We start from the raw sequence: 20544 nt of genomic DNA, 5'->3' as shown, positions 1-20544 counted from the left end.
TGACTTGTATTCCCCAAGATGTATTATGCAGTGGTTTCCAGAGTCAAAGAGAAAAGCCAACTCCTGTGTCCTTTCCTTTGCCCACAGAGAGAGTAGGTAGGAGTCAGCTGGTAAAACAGGTTCCCCAACGCTGGAGCCCTGGTCCATGAGGGGAGGCTCAGGGGGTCAGACCTGGCCTTCGGGAAACCTTCCCAGTGGCCAAAAGGGACATGAAAACAAGCTGTCTACATTTTGCTCAAGAACAGTGGCTGCTGCTAAATGGGGGTGTTGTCCAGAAAAGGGGTTCAGGGGACTCAGCTCCTGACTGGAGCTCCGCTTTCTAGCTGTGAGAACCCAGGGAGCCAGCGGCCTCAGTTCCAGTGTCCGCATACACTGAGTGGCCAGATTATGATCTCTGAACGCATAATAATCTGGCCACTCGGTGTATATCCTATCCAATAAAAGGCTAATATGCAAATTGTCCCCTCAACCAGGAGTTCAACCAGAAGGAAGGCTGGCCAACCGCCCATGTCCCCTCCCCCTGGCCAGGCTGGCCGGACCCCACCCATGCACGAATTCATGCACCGGGCCTCTAATACACACACACACACACACACACACACACACACACACACACACACACACACTGAGTGGGCAGATTATTATGCGTTCAGAGATCATCATAATCTGGCCACTCAGTGTAGTTGAGTGTGCAGAGATCGGTGCCTTGGGTGGACCCACTACGCAGGGATGAAGTTCACTCAGTTCTATTTCCATGACCTCTGCTTTTTCATTTGAAAAATAAAAAGCAATTAAAAGCATTTCCATTTATGGAAGGGAAAGCAAATGATAATAGTTGCTCTTGACATAAACCGTTTAATAAATCAAAGTGGCCTCAATTTCGTTTATATGCACATGCAGGAGCGTAACACGAGCTCAGATGTGTGCAGAAGAGAACAAACACAGAGGTCTAGCTTTTCTGCTGAGAGACCCTTTCTAGTACAGCAAACATAAATACTCCAGCATTTTTTTTCTGGAATGCTCAGGGAATTCTACGATGGCCAGGGGGTAACTTGAGGTTATTATTATTATTATTTTAAAATTCTGGCACTTTGCAAATGCCAAGAAAGGCTGAGAACATTATTTGTAGCAAGGGTCCTCTGGGAACCACTGGAAATTAAATTCTTTTTGGAATTCTGCTGAAGTCGTGCATGATTTGGCCTAAGATTTGATGAGTGTTTTTTGAAGAGGAATGGGATCACTTTAGGAAAGAGATGACAACAATTTCTGTCTCCATCTTTTGGATAAATAAGACAACAATCTGCTTTATGACGCTCATAACAATATCCTTTAAAATTCAAATGACTCCAGATCTGAAAAAATCCATACATTTTCCTGGAGGGAACTGGGGCCATCTATAAAGTGGAATGGTGAGAAGGGGTGGACACTACACTGGGCAGGTGTAGAGGGGCCAGCTGCTCCTCGGGGAGTCTTCCCTGAGGTTCCCTGTACTCCAGGTGCACGTGTGGGCCAGGAGGTAAGGGATACCGGAAGCAGCACCATGAGGCTGGTCGGAACGCCTCAACCAAAATCCATCTGCAGGTCAGAATCCTGGGGTGCAGAGGAAGGCTTTAAAAAATATTGATGCTGGGGTTCTACCCAGACCTGGTGGGCCTGAATCGAGGTGGGGCACGGCTGCTGGCAGGGCTGGGAACACTGCTTCTCATCAATGACACTCTAACACTGTCAACCTCCATTCTATGAGGAACCAAGTATTAACAGCACGGCACACCTTCAAGCAAGCTCTTGACTCAAGGCTCCCAGGAAGGCGTCAGGACCCTTTTTGAAGTTACTGAAATGTGTTATAAGTCAACAAGTGGAGAAATGGGTGATTTTTAGAGGCTCTACGTTCTGATGTCCTGAAAGTTCACTGCTACCCATTGCACAGGAGCAGCCTAGGACGCTGGCAGAGTCCGACTGGTCAGGCCGTTACAATGTGATGGTTGTAGCCTTGAGGCAGGGACATCAACATGAGATTGAAGATGCTTAGGCTCAAATACTCATGTGAGTGGTCCTAGCATTCCGTGTTATGAACTCAGAGGTCAATTTTTCAATTTTTCATTACCACAGTTGTGAACTTCACTGGATTGGTACTGGCTACCATTTTGAATAAATATTTAGGCTTTGGTTTTTTTGTTTAAATATATTTTGTTGATTTCAGAGAGGAAGGGAGAGGGAGAGAGTTAGAAACATCAATGATGAAAGAGAATCATTGACTGGCTGCCTCCTGCACACCTCACACTAGGGATTGAGCCAACAACCAGGGCATATGCCCTGACCGGGAATCGAACCGATACCTCCTGGTCCATAGGTGGACACTCCACCACTGAGCCACGCCGGCTGGGCTAGGCTTGTGGTTTTTTAAAAAACCTTCTGCACAACTTCATCTGGTAAAAACACAAACCATCTTTTGTTAGATACCAGGATAAACTTTATTTTCTTACAAACTATAATGAAAACAAAACAAAACATATGGCACGTAAGTGCTGTGTTTCTACTTCATTAAATCATCACAGTAAATCATAATTAAGGAGAAAAGGAGGGTCAACTGGAGCCCAGTGGCGGCATCCGCGGAGCTGTGTGCTTCTCCGGGCGGGGCACGTCTTCGTGTCCGGCGCAACACACAAGCCTGTGAGGGTGAGTTACACATAAAGGTCTCCATTCCTCACAGGCATAAGCCCAGATGGGAAGCATCAGGAAAATTAAATAAGAGATAGCAACATAAAAATCAAATGACACACTATACCTTAAATTACCATATTTATCAAATTTTTCCCTTATTTACATGTACTCAATATTGTAGGCCTGAAAATATAAGAAAACATTCACTTAGGGTGTATGTCATACATAGATATTGAGTGCAACTAAAACGGTGGTTGTTTATGTTGAATTTCCCTTCAGATGCGCACATTCCGCTTCAGTAGACGTAAAGGTAGCATGGTTACATGTAAGACAGCACAGTCGTTCTAAGGGACTCCTCAAACTCCAGGTGACACAAATATCACAGTCAGTGAAGCACAGGGGGTGGCAGCTGAGGAAGGCGGGGAAGATGTGATTTGTGCTGCCTGTGGATCCACCGGATCTTGTTTGTCAGGCTGAGGATCTGATCAGTCAGCCCCTGGCACAAAGTGAAGGGTGAACCCCTCCCAGTCCCGAGGAGGATCTTAGGAACTGCAGTCTTAATTCCACGAAGACACTGTGACGGTCCCTGACTCAAGCTAAATTTCCTCACTTCTGTGTACTTAAGGCTTTACTATTTTTAAAGACGTCATCATTTTGTGGCATTACTACTTTTTATTTTTTTATGTACAAAAACCTACTCAGTGAGACTATAGAACATCAGCGTGGCGAGCACTGAGGGCATCGGCCTGGTCTTGCCTGGAAGCCATCGAGTCTTACCCATTTTGGGCCATTAGGGCCACTTTTGTTTACAGATGGCTGGCTGGCCTACTCATCTGACTCAGGTGGGTCCCCACCGGATGAGTGACCCTCCCAATTTTGCTGAAAGGCATCTATTACAAAACATAATATTTGCTTTTCTAAGTGAAGAAGAAAAAAAGACTTGATCATTTCAATTTTCCACCCCAAATAACAAAATGATTCACGTCCACATGATTGCAAGCAAACCTGGCTGCAGGTCCCCACTCCCCCACTCAGCATCGTCAGACCACATCTGGCACTGAGAACAGCGCTCAGGAACAGCTCCAGCTGCAAAACCGCTGGTGGTAAGCTGAAGTCCCAGGGCCCCTGAAATCAGTAGGGATGGCAAGGTCTAGCTATTGGCAACTTACAACGGAGTTTCCCGCTGCAGGGCCAGGAGGACTGGGTCCTGGAGGTAAAATGGAACCACAGCGCGGAAGTCCAGGGGAGCTCAATACGGCTTCCAAGTCCCAGCACCGGGGCTGAATCCAAGCCTTCTGCGGGGGTGTCTAGAACCGGAAGACGAACTGCATTCCTGGAAGCTACTTCCCCTCGGAGCCTCCATGGGATTCCGAGCCCAGGAACACGCAGAGGACTTGGTAAATATGAACAAAAGCAACTCAACACCAGTCTGGAGTGTGAGTGACGGGCCAAACCATGCGAACAGAAAGCCCACATCATTAAGAAGGTGTATGTGTGGGAGGAGAGGAAGATAAAACTGACATTTGCTGAGACAACAGAAAATGCTGTGACTTCCAGTCACCCTTCATATTGCCAGTCAGCCTGAGGAGTGAGCACAGGCCTGTCTATGAACATCCCCGAATGACCAGGGCTGCAGCTTCCGCCTCGGCACTTCCCTCATTCTCTCACGTTCAGACCGTGCTCAGGCTGCTCTGTCTAGCGGGCCTGGGCCTCCAGCCGCACCTGCAATCCCCTAGGAAGCAGAACAAGTTCCCTGTGGAATTAGAAGGCCCACCCTCCTCATAGGAGACTTTCTCAACTGTCCCAAAAGGAAGTCCTGCTCCTGGGTCTGCCTGTTTCTCCTCCAGGTCAGGTACCAGGACACCAAGCCCCTGGCGGACAGAAGAACTGCTGGACGGGCTGCTCTGACGCTCCGATGGGGCCAGTAGGCTCAGAGGGCTCACGGGAAAAGTGACAAAGCAGGCTGGGGGCAACACTTGTGGGTGCAGGGCAGAGGGCAGAGGAGAGAGGAAGAGCACCCATGCTGGCTCACCCAGCGCCTGCCTGGGGCCTCGGCCAGCAGCTGCCCACCCCCACTCCATCTCCACCCCATCCTGAGCCAGGGACTCACCCTGGTCTGGGCCTGTGGGCTGTGAAACCACCTTACAAGGTAAGCACTACACAGGGTGGTGGGCCAAACTCCAGACTGAGACGGGCGAGGGCCCAGGTGAGAGGCAGAGGTGCCCCCGCTGACTGATTTCCGTCTCACACCCACAGACCCCAGCAGGGGCTGGGAAATGCTGGCGGCAGGTTGAGCTTTCCATTGTTTTCTTTTTCTTTTTGAAAAACAGGCTCATTGTGCATCCCTCTGAGCCGTATGATCAAATCCTTGCTTGGCATCTGCTACCTTAGAGCTCTGTGTGATGGGAAGCATTCGAGGCCCCCGCGTGGTTCTCTCTGGGCAGCGGGCAGGCCAGCTCAGCGCGGGCACGGCCTTTGGAGGCGGGTGGACATCGCGGGGTGCAAGTCTCTCCCCCAGCACCAGCGAGGCTGGGCCCTGGGCGAGGCTGCGCTGAGCGGGGCCCTGGGAGCTCCCCAGGGACAGGGCCCTGCATTTCTAGAAACACCGAGTGCGTGACAGGAGTGTCACTGTCGTGACAGAGTGCCTCCGGGACGCTCAGGAAAGCCTCTCTCCAGTTAGTGAGCCTCAGGCACCAGGTGGCAAAGCAGCTCCTGAGGGAAAATGCCTGGGCGAAGACCCCAGGGAGAGCCCATTTCCTTGATGATGAAATGTCTGAGTAAACCATGAATTCTAACATCAGAACCAGCACAATCAAGGCAGGGGAAATTCCTCAATCGATTGCACAGCTGTTTTGCGGGCCCCTCTGTGAAGCATGCTTGGGTTTATCAACGAGGACAGAACCTGGTACGGAACCCGGCGGCCTGCGCCCTCCCCCAAAGCCTGGCTCTTCTCCGCGGAGCCTGTTCCGAGCAGCCTCACCCACGCCCACGCCAGGGCGGCTGGATCTGTTTGTTGCTGACGTTTTCTTTTCTCCTTTTGAAGCCCCAGGTTCGTGAGGTTGTGGGGCAGGACCACGCCACCCGGTCTGAAAGTCCAATTGGCAACGTTCCCGCGGGGTCTGTCTTTCCTCCAGGAGCCGGCTGGCGGGAAGGCCTGCTGAGGGCACCAGCAAAGCAGTGTCCGGAGGCTCTGGGTCTGGAGGTTCTGGTGGGGCTGGGGTCCCGGCCATCTCCCGGCCGAGAGGCGTGAGGTAGGCACTCAGGCTGGCGGCCAGGGCCCTGCGAGGGAAGCAGAGAAAGGCCGAGTTAAGGCACCAGGCGAGGCCCTGCGGGCAGATACCAGCGAGGGTGTGGACGCCTTCCCAGTGCTGGGAGGTTTGTGGAATGAATGAACAAAGGAAGGCATTTCCTCCCAGTCTTTGCTCTGGACCTTCCTGTGGCATAAAAGAAACTATGAATCTTTCTGAAATGGACTCAGCCTTCCAGTCCAATCCACAGGTGAAGAAAGAGAGAAGCATGTGATGACAGTAAAGGGAAGAGGAGCCGAGGAAGCAGCACTGGCTAGTCCCGTGGTCGGCAAACCGCGGCTCGCGAGCCACATGCGGCTCTTTGGCCCCTTGAGTGTGGCTCTTCCACAAAATACCACGGCCTGGGCGAGTCTATTTTGAAGAAGTGGTGTTAGAAGAAGTTTAAGTTTAAAAAATCTGGCTCTCAAAAGAAATTTCAATCGTTGTACTGTTGATATTTGGCTCTGTTGACTAATGAGTTTGCCGACCACTGGTCTAGTCAATGAGGAAGCAAGTACGGCTCTGGCAGTGTGTGGCTCCCGGTCAGTGTTATCACTCACATGTGTTTACTTATTCACATTTTACAGGAGCTACAGCTCGATTATTCCCCCAAGGGTCTGAGTCGAGAGGCCAGGACTGAATTGCTTCTCTGAGCTCTAGCCAGTTTGGCTCAGTGGACAGAGGTCAGCCCAGGGACTGAAGGGTCCCGGGTTCGATTCCGGTTAAGGGCACATGCCTTGGCTGCAGGCTCCATCCGGGACCCTGGTTGGGTGCAACCAATGGATGTCTCTCTCTCACATCGATGTTTCTCTCCCTCCCCCTTCCTCTACTCCCTCTCAAAATCAATGGGAAAATATCCTAGGGTGAGGATTAACAGCTGTAAATAAATAAGTGGCTTGTCTGAGTGAACCCAGATGAGCACTGCGGGGGGAGGAATAGAGTCACAGCCCGCGTGGCTGCCCGCTGCCTCCCGGGGCCGCTCAGCGGGAGCGGGCGGAATCCAGGAATGCCTGCTGCAACACTCGGCCACTGTTGCGGGTGGAGCCTGGTCTCCGGGGGCCGTTCTGCGAGAGGATCATTTCATCACCCTTCTCCCCCTCAGAGTCTATTTTTAAACCCGGCTGTATCTCACCCAGACTTCCGGAACAAACCTCAGAAGCAGGTTTCTATACTCCTCCTGAGCTGCCTCATTTCTGGGGCTTTGGCCTTTGAAGTTTTCATTATTGTTGGCATTTAAAATTCCGTAAGTTACCTTACTCGCGGACAGCACCTTTTTCCATTTTCTGACCTTCCCTTATTGTTTCTAGGAAGAGTCTCTGAAATCAATACTTGCAACCATGCTTGGGCCGGAGGAGACAGCCCTCCTACAGTCAGAGACTCAGGGCTGTGCGGCTCCCTCGCAAGGCCTCTCTCCGCTCTTCCGCTCCCAGTGAGGTCGGCACAGACAGGAAACATCCTGGGCCTCCCTCCTGTTTTCATCTTTAAAAACAGGCTGCTTTTGACAAAGGCAGTGCAGCTATTCTGTCATCTATGACAGAGATGGCATTGGTAACAGGCATCTCTTTGAACCCTGTAGCCGAAGGGGTGGTGCCAGCATTCAAAGTGGGGGGGGGGGGGTAGGGAAGGGAGGCAAACACACCTGATTTAATCCCAGGTAACATTCCGCTTTGAATTACCTAACATTCAAATTGCCTAACACTTCACATTATCAACTGGGAACCACCCCACCCACTATTGTAATCAGATCAATTGGGAGAGGGGAGAAACAAAAAAAGCAAGTGAATGAAAGCAAGAGCTATTCAAAGATAGGACATTAAGGAAAGGGAGAATATCGAACCCCTCCACAGCCACCCAGGGAGGCAGCAGGTGGGCAGTGATGCCAGCTCTGAGGACCTGCGTGGGCTCTGGGCAAAGTGGCCGCCTGCCTCTGTCTGAAAACAGTGGCCCCAACCGCCCAGGGCAAAGGGCAGGCCACTCCCCAGCCCTAGCCAGCACCACAGCGCCCCCTGCATTCTCCAGTCCCCACCTTTCTGGACGCATCCTCAGCCTGCGCTGGCTCCAGCTGTACCCACTGGACCCCGTGAATAATGGGGCGGGGGTGGGGGGGGGGCGGCGGTCGCTGTGGAAGGACCAGGTGGGTCACAGGGGAGACAATGCCATGCACTTGGCCTCTCCCTCCTGCGGGAAGCTGGGGGTTCAAAGGCATTGGAGCCCCACTCACCACTTCTGTGTCAGAAGCAGGAGGACATGCATGGATATGGTGGTTCCAGCAAATCAAGATTTTTGCATGAAGCCCCCAGGCTTTTGTTGCCTCCAGAACCTGATGTGAGTGAGCCAGCTTTATTTCAACAGCTCCTGGACTGGGCCAAAGCCCTGGCTGCGGGGAGAGAAGGGCAGCTGGGCTGGAGGGTCAGCTCGCTGTGGCAGTGCTGCTCGTCTGGCCACGCAGGTGTGACAAAAAATCTGGACCAGAACTTCCAACTTCCATATTTACTGAGACAGTGATTGGAGTCTGTGCCATCGTCCCACTGTGGGCAATACTGTTAATAAGACAGCTTGGCTTGGCCGGCGTGGCTCAGTGGTTGAGCATCGACCTATGAACCAGGAGGTCACGGTTCGATTCCTGGTCAGGGCACATGCTCGGGTTTCGGTCTTGATCCCCAGTGAGGGGTGTGCTGGAGGCAGCTGACCAATGATTCTCTCTCATCATTGATGTTTCTATTTCTACCTCCCTTTCCTATCCTCTCTGAAATCAATAAAAATATATTAAAAACAAATAAGTGACAGCTTGCTCACTGATGTTGCCCACATTATTGTCGTCGCCATCATCATCCTCATCATTTAGTCTCCCTCCCACCTGTTCGCCCATGGCCCAGGCCCCCCAGAGGGTGTTCAGCCAGCACTGGACCCCTGGATGGGGCTGCTGACTGTCAGTGCACACGGGAAGGGCCTGGACCCTAGACCCAAGGCAGAAAGCAGAGGCCCACAGAGGAGGGTACACCTGCCCCCAGGCCTGGCCTGCCCTCTGGGTCATAAACCTCAAGATCCCCTGGTTCTCCACCCTCTGTGCTCCCCCGGCTTTTGTCTGCTCTCCCTCCCCCAGCTGTTCCATTCATCAGCCGCCTGGACCACGGCCTTCCCGTGCAGAGGCTCCTATTAAGGCAAGCAGTCAAAGGCCGGCCCAGCACGCGTGCCCGGTCTTCTCGGCCCATCTCAAGATCTTGCTCCTCCCTGCTCCAGCAACAAAAAAGGAGGCGGTTCCCGGTCCACTGGCTCCCCAGGCTCCCCACACAATAGGGCGGCAACAAAGACATCTTCCGGGATGGCAGGTGTTGGTGTCGGATTCCGCCCAGAGTGCAGGAGCAGAGAAAAGGCGAGGCTGGGTTCCCCGGGCAGTACAGACATGCAGGGGCAGGACCCAGGGCAGGGCCCCCTGGGAGGGGAGGTGGGAACAGAAGGAACACGTGGGCACGTTTCCGTGAGGTGTTAGCCAGGGAAGGAGGCCTGTTAGTGAATTTACACACCCGTCCCCAAGAGCAGGGAGGTTGAGCAAATCCGCTGAAGTGTCAGTCTTACCTTGCTCAGATATGGCAATGAGACCTTTATGTATTTTAATCTGAAGGGAAAGAACATAAAATCAAATGAATACAGCCCAGCACATCCATCGCCCCACTTGATAATGAACACAGTGCTAATAATACATTTATTCCTGGGTGCCTGAGAGTTGTCACAGTCTTAGAGATCATTAGGAACTGAAAAGTCACTTAAAATTCGACTTGGCAGGACAAAGTTCTAACTGCTGTCACATGTATCCATGCAAAAGGAAGGCGACATTAGCAGTCTTAGGATGTATGAAGCAGATGCTATTGGGAGCCCCACAGACACTGGGTAGCTCTCACCACTCTACCCTTTCTCCTGCTGCCCAATATTTCCTGACTGATTTGCTCTAAAATATAGTCAAAGATAAGAGTGTTCAAGGCAAAACAGTCAAAGTTAAGAGTCTGCGAGACAGGTATTTGAAATTAAATGGATGGCCTACAAAAATAATTGATACCCGCTAAGTGTGCACATTTCCAGGCCTGCAGGTTTCATTTTCCGTTTCTGAGATGGACACAGTGTGTTCATTCAGAACCAGCGTCACTGTGCTGTGACAGTCCCAGGGAGGCAGACGAGGTGTGCTGTGCAGAGGGCGGCTGGGGGGGGGACTCCGCGGTGGTGAGTGGGACCCCACGTTCGCCCTCACTCACAGAGCAGTGGGGTCTCAGCAGCCATGCCTAACCGCAGAGAACCTGGGTGTTTCTGGACTTTGACAGGTTTTCTCCATCACCACATGGTCCTGTTTTCCACGTGGGTTTTCCTTATGCAGCCTCTTTATGCATCCAGCCATCGCTCCTCGCCCTGACTCCCCAAATGCTCCTGAGTTCAGCGTCACTGGGCCACCATCAAATCCAGACAAAGCACGTTTATCAGCGGCACAGACGTGGCCACATTGGTAAACTTGGGCTGCCTGCTGACCCCGCTGCCAAGGCTGGCACAGTGACCAGGGCCGTCTCTGAGACTGAGAACGCCCTTGGAAGGACCACTGACAGACTTTCCAGTGGGGCTCTCTGAAGAAATCGGGGCCTTTGTGAAGCTGTATTTTCTAATATATCGATGAAAATTTATTGCCCCACCAAAAAGTCATTCGGGGTTAGGAATTTCAGGATAAATACCCGGTCATGGATGATCCAGTAGCATTCTCTGTCCTACTTGATTTCCAACCAGTGTTGACTCTCCTCACCACACTGATTGTGCTCTAGGAGCATGGGAAGTTCTTGGGAGGTGTTAACTGCTGGTAACAGACGAGAATGTTTCCCATGGGTGCTCTGATAATGCGAGTACTTAGGTTTCCTATCCCCACTGCCACCCCCAGGAACTGTGCTGTGGGCCCCATTCCTCTCACGGAAGACGCAAACACAGAACCACGCTGCATGTGTCTTCCTTGAGTTGAGGCACTTCAGCTTTTCAAGGCACCACGCCATGGACCCTCTCCAGTGTGGGCAAAGGGGGTCATGGAGGGGCTCCTCCGTCTCTCTTCCCTGCAGCCCCCTCAACGCTGGTTATGCTGGGCGTAGAGGCACCCGATTGGTAGAAACCAAGAAAACAGATGGCGCAGTGAACAATGGAGGCTTGTTTGTAATTGCTGATGAGGACTGGTTTGCGTTTCTCCCCAGCGTGTCCCCAGATGCAGCCTGGTGTGGTGTGCTGGACCAGACAGAATGTCTCAATAACTGCCAATCCATGGGTGAGTTAAGGAGATGCAAAGACAGAGACAGTTGGGGGCTGCCTTAATTATTCCATGGGGCTCAAATGTCACTTGCCCTTGACACACAGGCAGTGTGACCAAAGGACGGGGCCGTACTTGGAACACAGGAGTTGGCTGTCAGCTTCCTGACCCATCCCCGGGGGTAAGCATGAGGTACCCACTGGCCGGGCAGGGCTGGAGGCACTAGAAGAGAGCACCGTGCTTGGGGATGAGGGACGGAAAGAGAATAGGCGTGTGATGCTTGGGGGTGTGGACACAAAGCCTAATCATCCCAGCCTTTCATCACTGGATATCCGACATGTGCAGGTGCTGTTCCAGGCTCGGGGCTACAGCCGTGGAGGAAACCGAGGACGTCCCGGCTCTGGGGCTGTGGTGGCGGAGCTATGGCATGCGTTCTAATGAGGCAGTGTCACCCCTGGGGGGCAAAAGTATCTCATTCCTTACGTGTATAAGTACAGAAATAAGTACAATAAACAGACATACAGTATTTCTGTGGTGTTTCAGGGAAGGGGACAAATTAGGAAATAAACATCCCTCAGAAGCCTCCACGTGGGGCAATGATGAGCCGAGGTTGAGAGACACTGGATCACGGGGTTAATGTGTGCCCTTTTGTTATTGTTATTGTTAATCCTTGCCCGAGGAGATTTTTTCCATTGATTTTTACAAGAGTGGAAGGGAGAGAGGGGGAGAGGTAGAGAGAGAGAAACATCCATGTGAGAGGGACACATTGATTGGTTGCTTTCTGCAAGCTCCCCAACCAGGGCTGGGATCAAACCCGCAACCCAGGTACATGCCCTTGACCAGGAGTCAAACCCACAACCTTTCCGTCTGAGGCCCGATGCTCTAACCACGGAGAAAACCAGCCAGGGCTAATATGTGTCTTGCAAGGTTTTTCTTTTCTTTTTTAATTTTAATATTTTAAAAAATCGTTATTGTTGAAAATATTACATACCCCCCCCCCCCCCCACATACCCCCATTGACCTCTTCTAAGCCACCTCCACTCCCCGCCCCAGGCCTTCACCAATCTATTGTCTGTGGCCATGGGTTATGCATATATGCATTCAAGTTCTTTGGTTGATCTCTTCCCACCCCCACCTTCTGAGATTCCTGTCTATTCCATGCTCCCGTGTCTCTGGATCTGTTTTGTTCATTAGATTCCACATGAGTGAGATCATGTGATACCTGTCTTTCTCTGACTGGCTTATTTTGCTTAGCATACATACTACTTCCAGGTTAGCGGTGCTGGGAATCAGGAGCTGGCCCTGCTCACATCTCAGAGCAGCTGAGCGAGAGCCCTCCAGGAAGAGCCCTTTAAATGTCACTCAGACGCCAGCGGCCACTCAGCCACTCGGGCTCAGACTCAGAGAGGAGCCCAGAGAATCAGAAGTCATTCTTAGAGAAAGATGCCTTACTTCTGTGGGCTCGTGTGACTTCTCTGATACTCTGGATATCAACAAGGATTTAAAGGAACACAGGAAACAATCATCTTGGTTGGAGATTTTCTGTGTTCCACATAGCTCTGCCTCATGGAGGCTTTTCAGGAGCTGCAGGGCCTCTTTGTGGCATGTTTTCTCTGGCTGTACTCACTGGGGTAGCAAAGAGCAAGGATTTGAACCGAGCTCTTACCTCTGAGGAAAGGCTGCCATCCAGGACTGCCACCTGGGATGAGCTGGGCAGGGTCAGACAGGGAAAGTGGCTGCCTCGCTCTGGGTTCTTGTTACTGAACAGTCAGTGTGGAAAATGATTAACTGGTTCAAGATAATTAGGGAAGGGAATGGTTTTGAGAGCTGGCATGGATGAGGGAAACAGTGGACCACGGTTCCAGCTTTCGGCGAGTGCTAAACATCCTCCCAGCAGGAAGGCAGACAGAGCGGAGATCAGAGAGCTGCCGGGTATTCAGACCCCTTGGAATGGCTCTGAGGAAGGGAACAGGTGCAGCCAGGGAAGGGGTAAGCCTACACACTCAACTCAACACTGGCACCCAAGATCAGTGGGAACTGGCCAGCCTAATTAACATTTCCAAATGGCCCAAGGACGGCTTCCAGTATTTCCAACCCAGCAGCAGTGACTGTGTCCTGGCCCTGGCTCTGGGCTCAGCTTCCTCTTTTTGGTTGTTGGTCTTGCCCATCAGCTTTGGTTCTGCAGCAGAAAGCTAGGACAGCTGGACCAAAAGGTGAGCAGGCAAGAGGGAGCGTGTGATGATGTGCCTGCATGTGCAGAGGGACCAAGCCAGCAGGTGGAACACTCATGAGAAAACTTTCCTGACATTCTTCTCTTCCTCTTCTGCAACTATAATGTATTCTTATAGATACCAGGTGTACCGGTTAATAATGTGGATTTTGAAATCAAAGAAAACACGATCATTTCAAGAAAAACAGCAAAAGTGTTTTATTCAAAGTAATGTCCATCGCTAGCTACACATTTCCCCCATCTTTCTGGTAATTTGTGGATACTGTCCCAATAGAACTTTTCTTGTTCTGAGGCAAACCATTCAGAGACCCAATTTTCCACTTCTCCATACATTTTGAAGTGCTGCTCAGAAAGTGCGTGTGCCATCAATCGGAACAAGTGGAAATCTGAAGGAGCAAGGTCTGGTGAATACGGCGGGTGGGTTAATACTTCCCAGGCAAGATCTTTTTTTTTTTTTTTTCCAGGCAAGATCTTTTAATGTGTCTTTAACTGGTTTTGAAGTGTGTGATGGTGCGTTATCATGAAGCAAAATGACTTTGTCGTGTCTCCTGGCACATTCTGGTTGTTTTATGATCAAAGCGTGGTTCCAATTGATTATTTGTTGTCAGTAGCGATCAGTATTAATGGTTTCACCTGGTTTTAGAAGCTCATAATACACCACACCTTCCTGATACCACCAAACGCAGAGCATTATCTTCTTTCCGAAGCGATTTGACCTTGCAGTCGATGTTGATGGTTGACCTGGATCAATCCATGATTTTGTGCATTTGGGATTCTCAAAATAAATCCACTTTTCATCGCTAGTCACAATTCGATGCAAAAAAGACTTTCTTTCATGCCACTGAAGCAACATTTTACTGATGACTTTTCGGTTTTCCATTTGTCTTCCATTCAGTTGATGTGGCACACATTTTCCTTCCTTTAAAATCTTTTCCATTGCTTGTAAATGATCGGAAATTGTTCGCTGAGCAACTTTTAATCTTTCTGCAAGTTGCTTTTGAGTTTGACACACATCTTCATCCAATAATGCTTGTAATTGTTGGTCTTCAAAACTTTTTCAGTTGACCTGGACATTCTTTGTCTTTCACATTGAAATCATCACTTTTAAAGCATTTAAACCAGCGTTCACAAGTATCCTGAGATGGAGCATGTTCACCATAAGTTTCCTGAAGTATATGATAACTTTCAGCAGCACTTTTCCTCAAAATAAAGTAATGAATTAAAAGTTCCCGCAAATGCTCTTTTTTTTGGGCACGAAATTTGACATTTTTAATCGTAAAAATATCTATGATGTTAACCCCATCAGAAAATTTGACATATGAAGTTTTGAAGCTTGCTGTCAATACAACAAAATAGCATACATATCAAATCGCATATACATCAACATATGTGTAACTCCATCTATTGAAAAACATCTGCATTACTAACTGATACACCTGGTATACTAGTGGTCAGGTGCATGAATTCGTGCACATTGAAAGGAAATTAATTAGAAGAAATATTTTAATATCGCTATTTGCCCTTTCTCTATAATAGAAGTGTCAACCAAATTCATGATTGACAACGACAGATGGAAACACACGCGTGTGATTGGCGCCAGTGAGAGCTTTATATGTATCATGCATGCATGAGTCAACTTAGCCTTTTATATAGAATAAACTTGCTTAATTAGACCTGCTTTCTGATGTAGCTAAACTTTTTCCAGCCCAGTGAAGCACCCAAACTACTCTTTCAGGTAATTGTCAGCAACACAGCAGTAGATATCAACATGAAGCAGATTATCATTGTAGATCACACAGGGAGAACAAAGGGTAAAATATTTAACTGCAGCAGTGTTTGATTATATTCTGCGCAGTGAGAAAACCTGAAGTCATTTTCAAGCCCCACCATTTCTTACTTCTTTTCAGTTGGGTCTAATTTCTAAGCTTTCTAAATCTCCATTTTCTGGCTAATGAAAAGAAAACAGGATTCCACCGAGTCTCCTATCTACCTACTCCAGGACTTCTGTGAGGATCAAATGAGATGAGGCATGTGAAAACACTTCACAGACATTTGGTTACAGTGTTAAATGTTTCCACCTGGTTATGAAGCAAATCATGTTCCTGGGCTGAAGAAACTCCAAGAAGGCTAGTCACTAGGGAGGGGAAGCCGGGCATTGCTACATGACGTCATTTCCCGGACGCTCGGACACTTAGTATATTAGCCTTTTACTGTATATACACCGAGTGGCCAGATTATTATGACCACCCCATCAGTACTTCATTGGGCCACCTTTTGCCTTCAATACTGCGGCGATTCTTCTTGGCATTGACTCCACGAGATGTTGAAAGGTGATGCGAGGAATCTGACACCATGCCTAATGAATAGCACTGTCCAGTTCTGTGAGATTTGATGGTTGTGGAACCAGTTGCCTGGTGGCTCTTTTAACTTTCTCCCACAAATGCTCAATTGGATTGAGATCTGGTGATTGAGAGGGCCACCTAACAAGGTAAAGTCTCCCTCATGTTCTTGAAACCACTCCTGCACAATATGAGCACTGTGGCATGGCGCATTGTCTTGTTGGAAGAAGCCATCTTCATTGGGATATGCCATCAACATGATAGGATAAACTTGATCAGCAATGATACTTAGGTATGTTGTGCTATTCAGACGTTGTTCCATATGAATTAAAGGGCCCAAATCATGCCAGGAAAACATGCCCCAAACCATAACACTGCCCCCACCAGCTTGAAGGGTTGTACTCATGCATGTGGGGTGCATGCTTTCATGCTGTTTCCGCCAAATTCTCACTCTGCCATCTGCATGATGCAACTGGAAACGTGATTCATCGGACCACATGACTTTTTTCCAATGCTCGACTGTCCTATCCTTGTGTTCCTGTGCGAATTGGAGACGTTTTATCTTGGTAACTGCAGACAGCAAAGGTGTTCGAACAGGCCTTCGGCTTCCATATCCCATACGATGCAGTGTACGGCTAATTTGCCTACAAACATTCAGGTGGTCATAATAATCTGGCCACTAGTTATATATAGATGACTAAGGTTAAGTAAATTATAAATTTAAAATTAATATTGGTGTCAACTTTCTGGATAGGCCCTTCTGGGGAAAGAGGTTCCCAGACCCCGTCACTACCTCACAGAACAGGAACAGTAAGATTTTAGTTATGTCGAGCCACAGTGGTGGCTGTTCCTTCTACCAGTTGTAATTCACATCTCAAAATGGAAAAACACTACAGAAATGTTTATAGCAGCAATATTCATAACAGCTAAAATATGAAAACAACTTACATGGCCATCAACTGATGCAGGAATGACCAAAATGTGGTCTACCCTTACAATAGACTATTATTCGGCAATGAGAAGTGAAATACTGATACAGGCTATAACATGGATGAACCCTGAGAACATGCTAAGTGAAAAAAGCCGGTGACCAAAGACCACATACTGTGATACCACTCGTGGGAAGTGTCTAGAATAAGCAGATCCAAAGATAGAAAGTAGACTTAGGTTGCTTAGGGTTGGGGGTGAGGTAGGGAGAATGTAAACTGACTACTAGTAGGTTTGTTTTTGTTTTTAGGGAGGGATAAAAATATTCTAAGGTTAGATTATGGTGATGGTTGCACACCTTGTGAACATACTAAAAATGGAATTGTACACTTTAAATGGGTACATACCAATTGTATGGTATGTGGATTATATCTCAATATGCTGTTTTTAAAAAGGGAAAAATAAAATAGAAGGGAGTCTGGAGAGCTACTGCTATTACTTTACCAAAAATGACACAACAGAAGTGGCTCCGAGTTTTAGGGGAAAATACCCCCACTCCCCATGAGCCCCTAGGGAGGCAGGGGGACCGGGAAGCTATGCGGTTTAGCAGCTGCCACCAGCATGTCTCCTCCTGCACCGCACTACAAACTTAACCACACTACAAACTTAACCATGTTCAAAAGCAAAGTAAATGGGGCCAGCCCTCAGGTAACACAGTACCCTGACCTTCAAGGTCGCCTCTCAGGTTTATTTAACTGGACTTCATCTGTCTTGTAATAACTAGAGGTAGGATTACAGTGTGACTTCCCCCAGGACACCTGGGATTTTGTATGCAGCGCAGGAGTATATTTTAAATTCCCAATAACCTATAGCTCAAGAATATGCAGCAGTTACATTTGTGGTGACGTGTGGGAGAATGATGAGTGATGAGTATCTGTCTCAGGAAACATTAAAGAAGCAATGAAACTGTCTGGTAGCTTCACCGATAAAAGCTGTCCTTGGTCTTCAGACATTCAGGGAGCTATTTTGGTCCATAATTAAGATCTTTTCTACGTGTGAACCCTCCCCGTGGTGCTCCATTTGCACTCTAAAATAGGAAATACTCCGGTTAACTTTCAACCAAGTTTTCCAGTGATGTATGCCGAAGGGGGCGTGCCTTTGTCAGACAGCCCACAAAGTAGTCCTTCCTGCCGGTGGGGAGGAACGTTTAGCCTTTGCCACCAAAGAAGGGCTCGCCCTCTCCTCCCCTTTGTTCATTTCCAGGAGTGTGTTCCCCACAAGGAGGGGTCCTCTCCGAATGGGGTGCAGTGAGTCTTGTGGGAGCAGAGACTTAGCACTTGAGCCTTGGCCTTGATATGACCAGCCACTTGACAATGAAAAACACACAACCCTTCTCAATTCAAAACTAACTGCCAGAGAGATAATGGTGCTCTACTGAGGGCAAATGGTGGGGAAGGTGTTGCCAATGTCCACACATATGCAAAGAGCTATTACTGTTCATTGATTGTTCTAGAATCATGTTTGTCAGAGTGAAATAGTGCCAGGGGACCTTGCTCTCATAGCCTCGCTCTTCTGGATAACTGAGTTACTGTAAGTCTCTTAAAATAATGTTCCATGTTCCAGAGACACTCATCTACCATGATTCTTCACATCAGCTCACTGGTCTAAGACCACCGAGCTCTGGGACGAGTCTGCAGGGTCTTGTGGGGGAAGGGATATGTGACTGCAGGTCAAAACTCTTGTCCTTCTGCTTTTCACTTTCTCCCTTCCAACCCCAATCTCCCCATAGAGAGAGCCGCTGTAACTGCTCCCTTCACCTGTGCAACCCAGGTCAGGGGCTGCCTTCGGGGGCACTGGGATGAGGGGGCCACTAGAGAGGCCCCACAGGGAATGTTCAGGGAGAACCTCTGTGCGTCGCCACATGCTGATTCATTAGTCAGCATGCCGCTGTGCCCGGGACAGGAACACAAAGGGGACGGAATATCCTCTAACTAGTCTCCTTCCTACCCCTCCTATAGTACAGCCCCTCTACAGAAGCCCAGAGTGATTTTTTAAAACAAGAATTCTTATTATGTTATTCTACTGCCTAACACGCTCCCACCCCCCCCCCCCCCCCAAAGCTGGCCATCTCACCAGAGTAACAGTCAAAGTCTCCCTGCTGGCCCACAGGCTGCTCTGACTTGCCTCATCCCCTTCACCCCCTTGCTTCCTCTGCCCTAACCACACTGGGCACCTCACTGTTCCTGGAAAGCTCCTGCCTCAGGGCCATGGCACTTGCTGTTTCTCTGCCTGGAATGCCTCACTCTCCCCACCCCACCAGTTCTAAATGGCTCTCTCCATCACCTCTTTCATGTCTTCCCTCAAACGTTCCCTTCTCAGTGAGGCCTCCCCTGACCCCGATTTAAAGTGCCACCCCAGTGTTATGTTTCTCAGCAGCACTCCTGGTCCTCCTTTTGCTTTTTCTTCTTAGCACCCCTCATATTCCCAATGTTTATGAAATGAATGTCTGCAGACCACGGCCCTCGTGGGGTTTATGCGATGACCTGGAGTGAAGCTGCGGTTCCCATCTGCTTAAGCGGTAGCAAAGGTGCATGTGCGTCCCAGACCCAAGCTGGACCTGAGTTCTAATATGTAAACATGGCTCTGGCAGTCACCACTTTGGGTAACCGGGTAAAGAGCAGCCACGGAGTTCCATTTCTGGCTGCGTCTTTTCTTCTCTGTGTTGATCCCTTCCCTCTGGGACTCCTGCCCCTGGTGGTCTGGGTCAGCGCACATCCCCCTGGTCGGGAGCCTGGCCTCAGAGGGCACACCCAGATGTCACAGAAGCGCTGGCGTTAACTGGGGTCGGGCTGTTTATTTAGCTACTTCTCTGAGCCCTAGGGATGTAGCTAGGGAGCAGGGTTTCCCTAACTACAACGCACGGGCTCACGTCCGCCACACAGTCTGCCCAGCGTACCTCAGCAGCCAGGCAGGGCGGCCGGCACCTCCTGGTTCTGCCTGAGGTTAGGGCTCGGGGAGCAGAACCTCGCAGTGAGTCCTGGCGACCGCAGTGGCTTTCTCCAGCATCAGGCAACCTCACAGGAGGACGGTCCGGCTCGCGAGAAGGGAGATGCTGGCTGACGGTACTGACCCCAGTTCCCACGCGGGAACGCTGAGCACTGCGGGCAGGGCCCTGGCGAGCGAGTGCAGGTGGGTGGAATGTGTCCTCTATGCATCTGGGATTTCACTGTCTCCTATTCTTAAAGCGGTCGAAAAGCAGGGTTCTGCCTATTTTTCTAGGCACTCTTCACAGTGATGCTCCTGGGCTCCGTGGGCCTGAGAGAGGACTTTCGGCAATGGCAACGCCTAAGCACTTCAGGTATTTTTTAAACGAAGTTGATTGGCATATTTTCCATTTTAAGAAATTTTCTTCCCAGCCTTTTGAGGGAGTTTAAAGGCTAATGGGAAAAAGGAACCAGCTTTTCTCTTTATTATATAGTTTAGAGGTTTAACGTCCTGGTTATCATCATATATCACTCTGAAAAAAAAGAGTATGAAATATTGTTTTCCGTCAGCAGACCTAAATGCTCCATTTGGCCTCTGCTTTGGTTTGGTTTTTGCTAAACAGAAAACCAAGCGAAGCCGCTGGGTCTTCCAGGAACCCAGTGCCGAGGCCGTACGTGTTCCACCTGCTGGAACCAGGACACGAGGCCACAGCATTGGTGCCCAGGAGTGTGGACCTGGGCGTCAGAAGCTCCAGGTTCTTCCGAAACAAAATCTCAAGGTTATTTCAAATAAGCTTTAATTAAGAGTCATTTCCAAAAATTGTCTCTGAGAAAAATTCTTGGTACCTGC

The 20544-nt window shown here is 49.5% G+C and overlaps 1 protein-coding gene across 1 annotated transcript in view; it reads right to left on the bottom strand.

Annotated features, from left to right (window-relative positions):
- Positions 1–5575: 5575 nt before the first annotated feature.
- Positions 5576–20544, bottom strand: part of RALGAPA2 (Ral GTPase activating protein catalytic subunit alpha 2) — a 288867-nt gene continuing 273898 nt past the window's right edge. Inside the window, exon 39 of the mRNA XM_028144951.2 lies at positions 5576–5940. Within this exon, the coding sequence (XP_028000752.2) occupies positions 5921–5940 (20 nt within the window). The 3' untranslated portion in view covers positions 5576–5920. The remainder of the gene's footprint in view (positions 5941–20544) is intronic.

This window comes from Eptesicus fuscus, chromosome 12 (assembly GCF_027574615.1).
Source record: "Eptesicus fuscus isolate TK198812 chromosome 12, DD_ASM_mEF_20220401, whole genome shotgun sequence".
Classification (NCBI taxonomy): Eukaryota; Metazoa; Chordata; class Mammalia; order Chiroptera; family Vespertilionidae; genus Eptesicus; species Eptesicus fuscus.
Note: the sequence above shows the minus strand (reverse complement) of the source record. Positions and strands in the feature narration are given on the sequence as shown.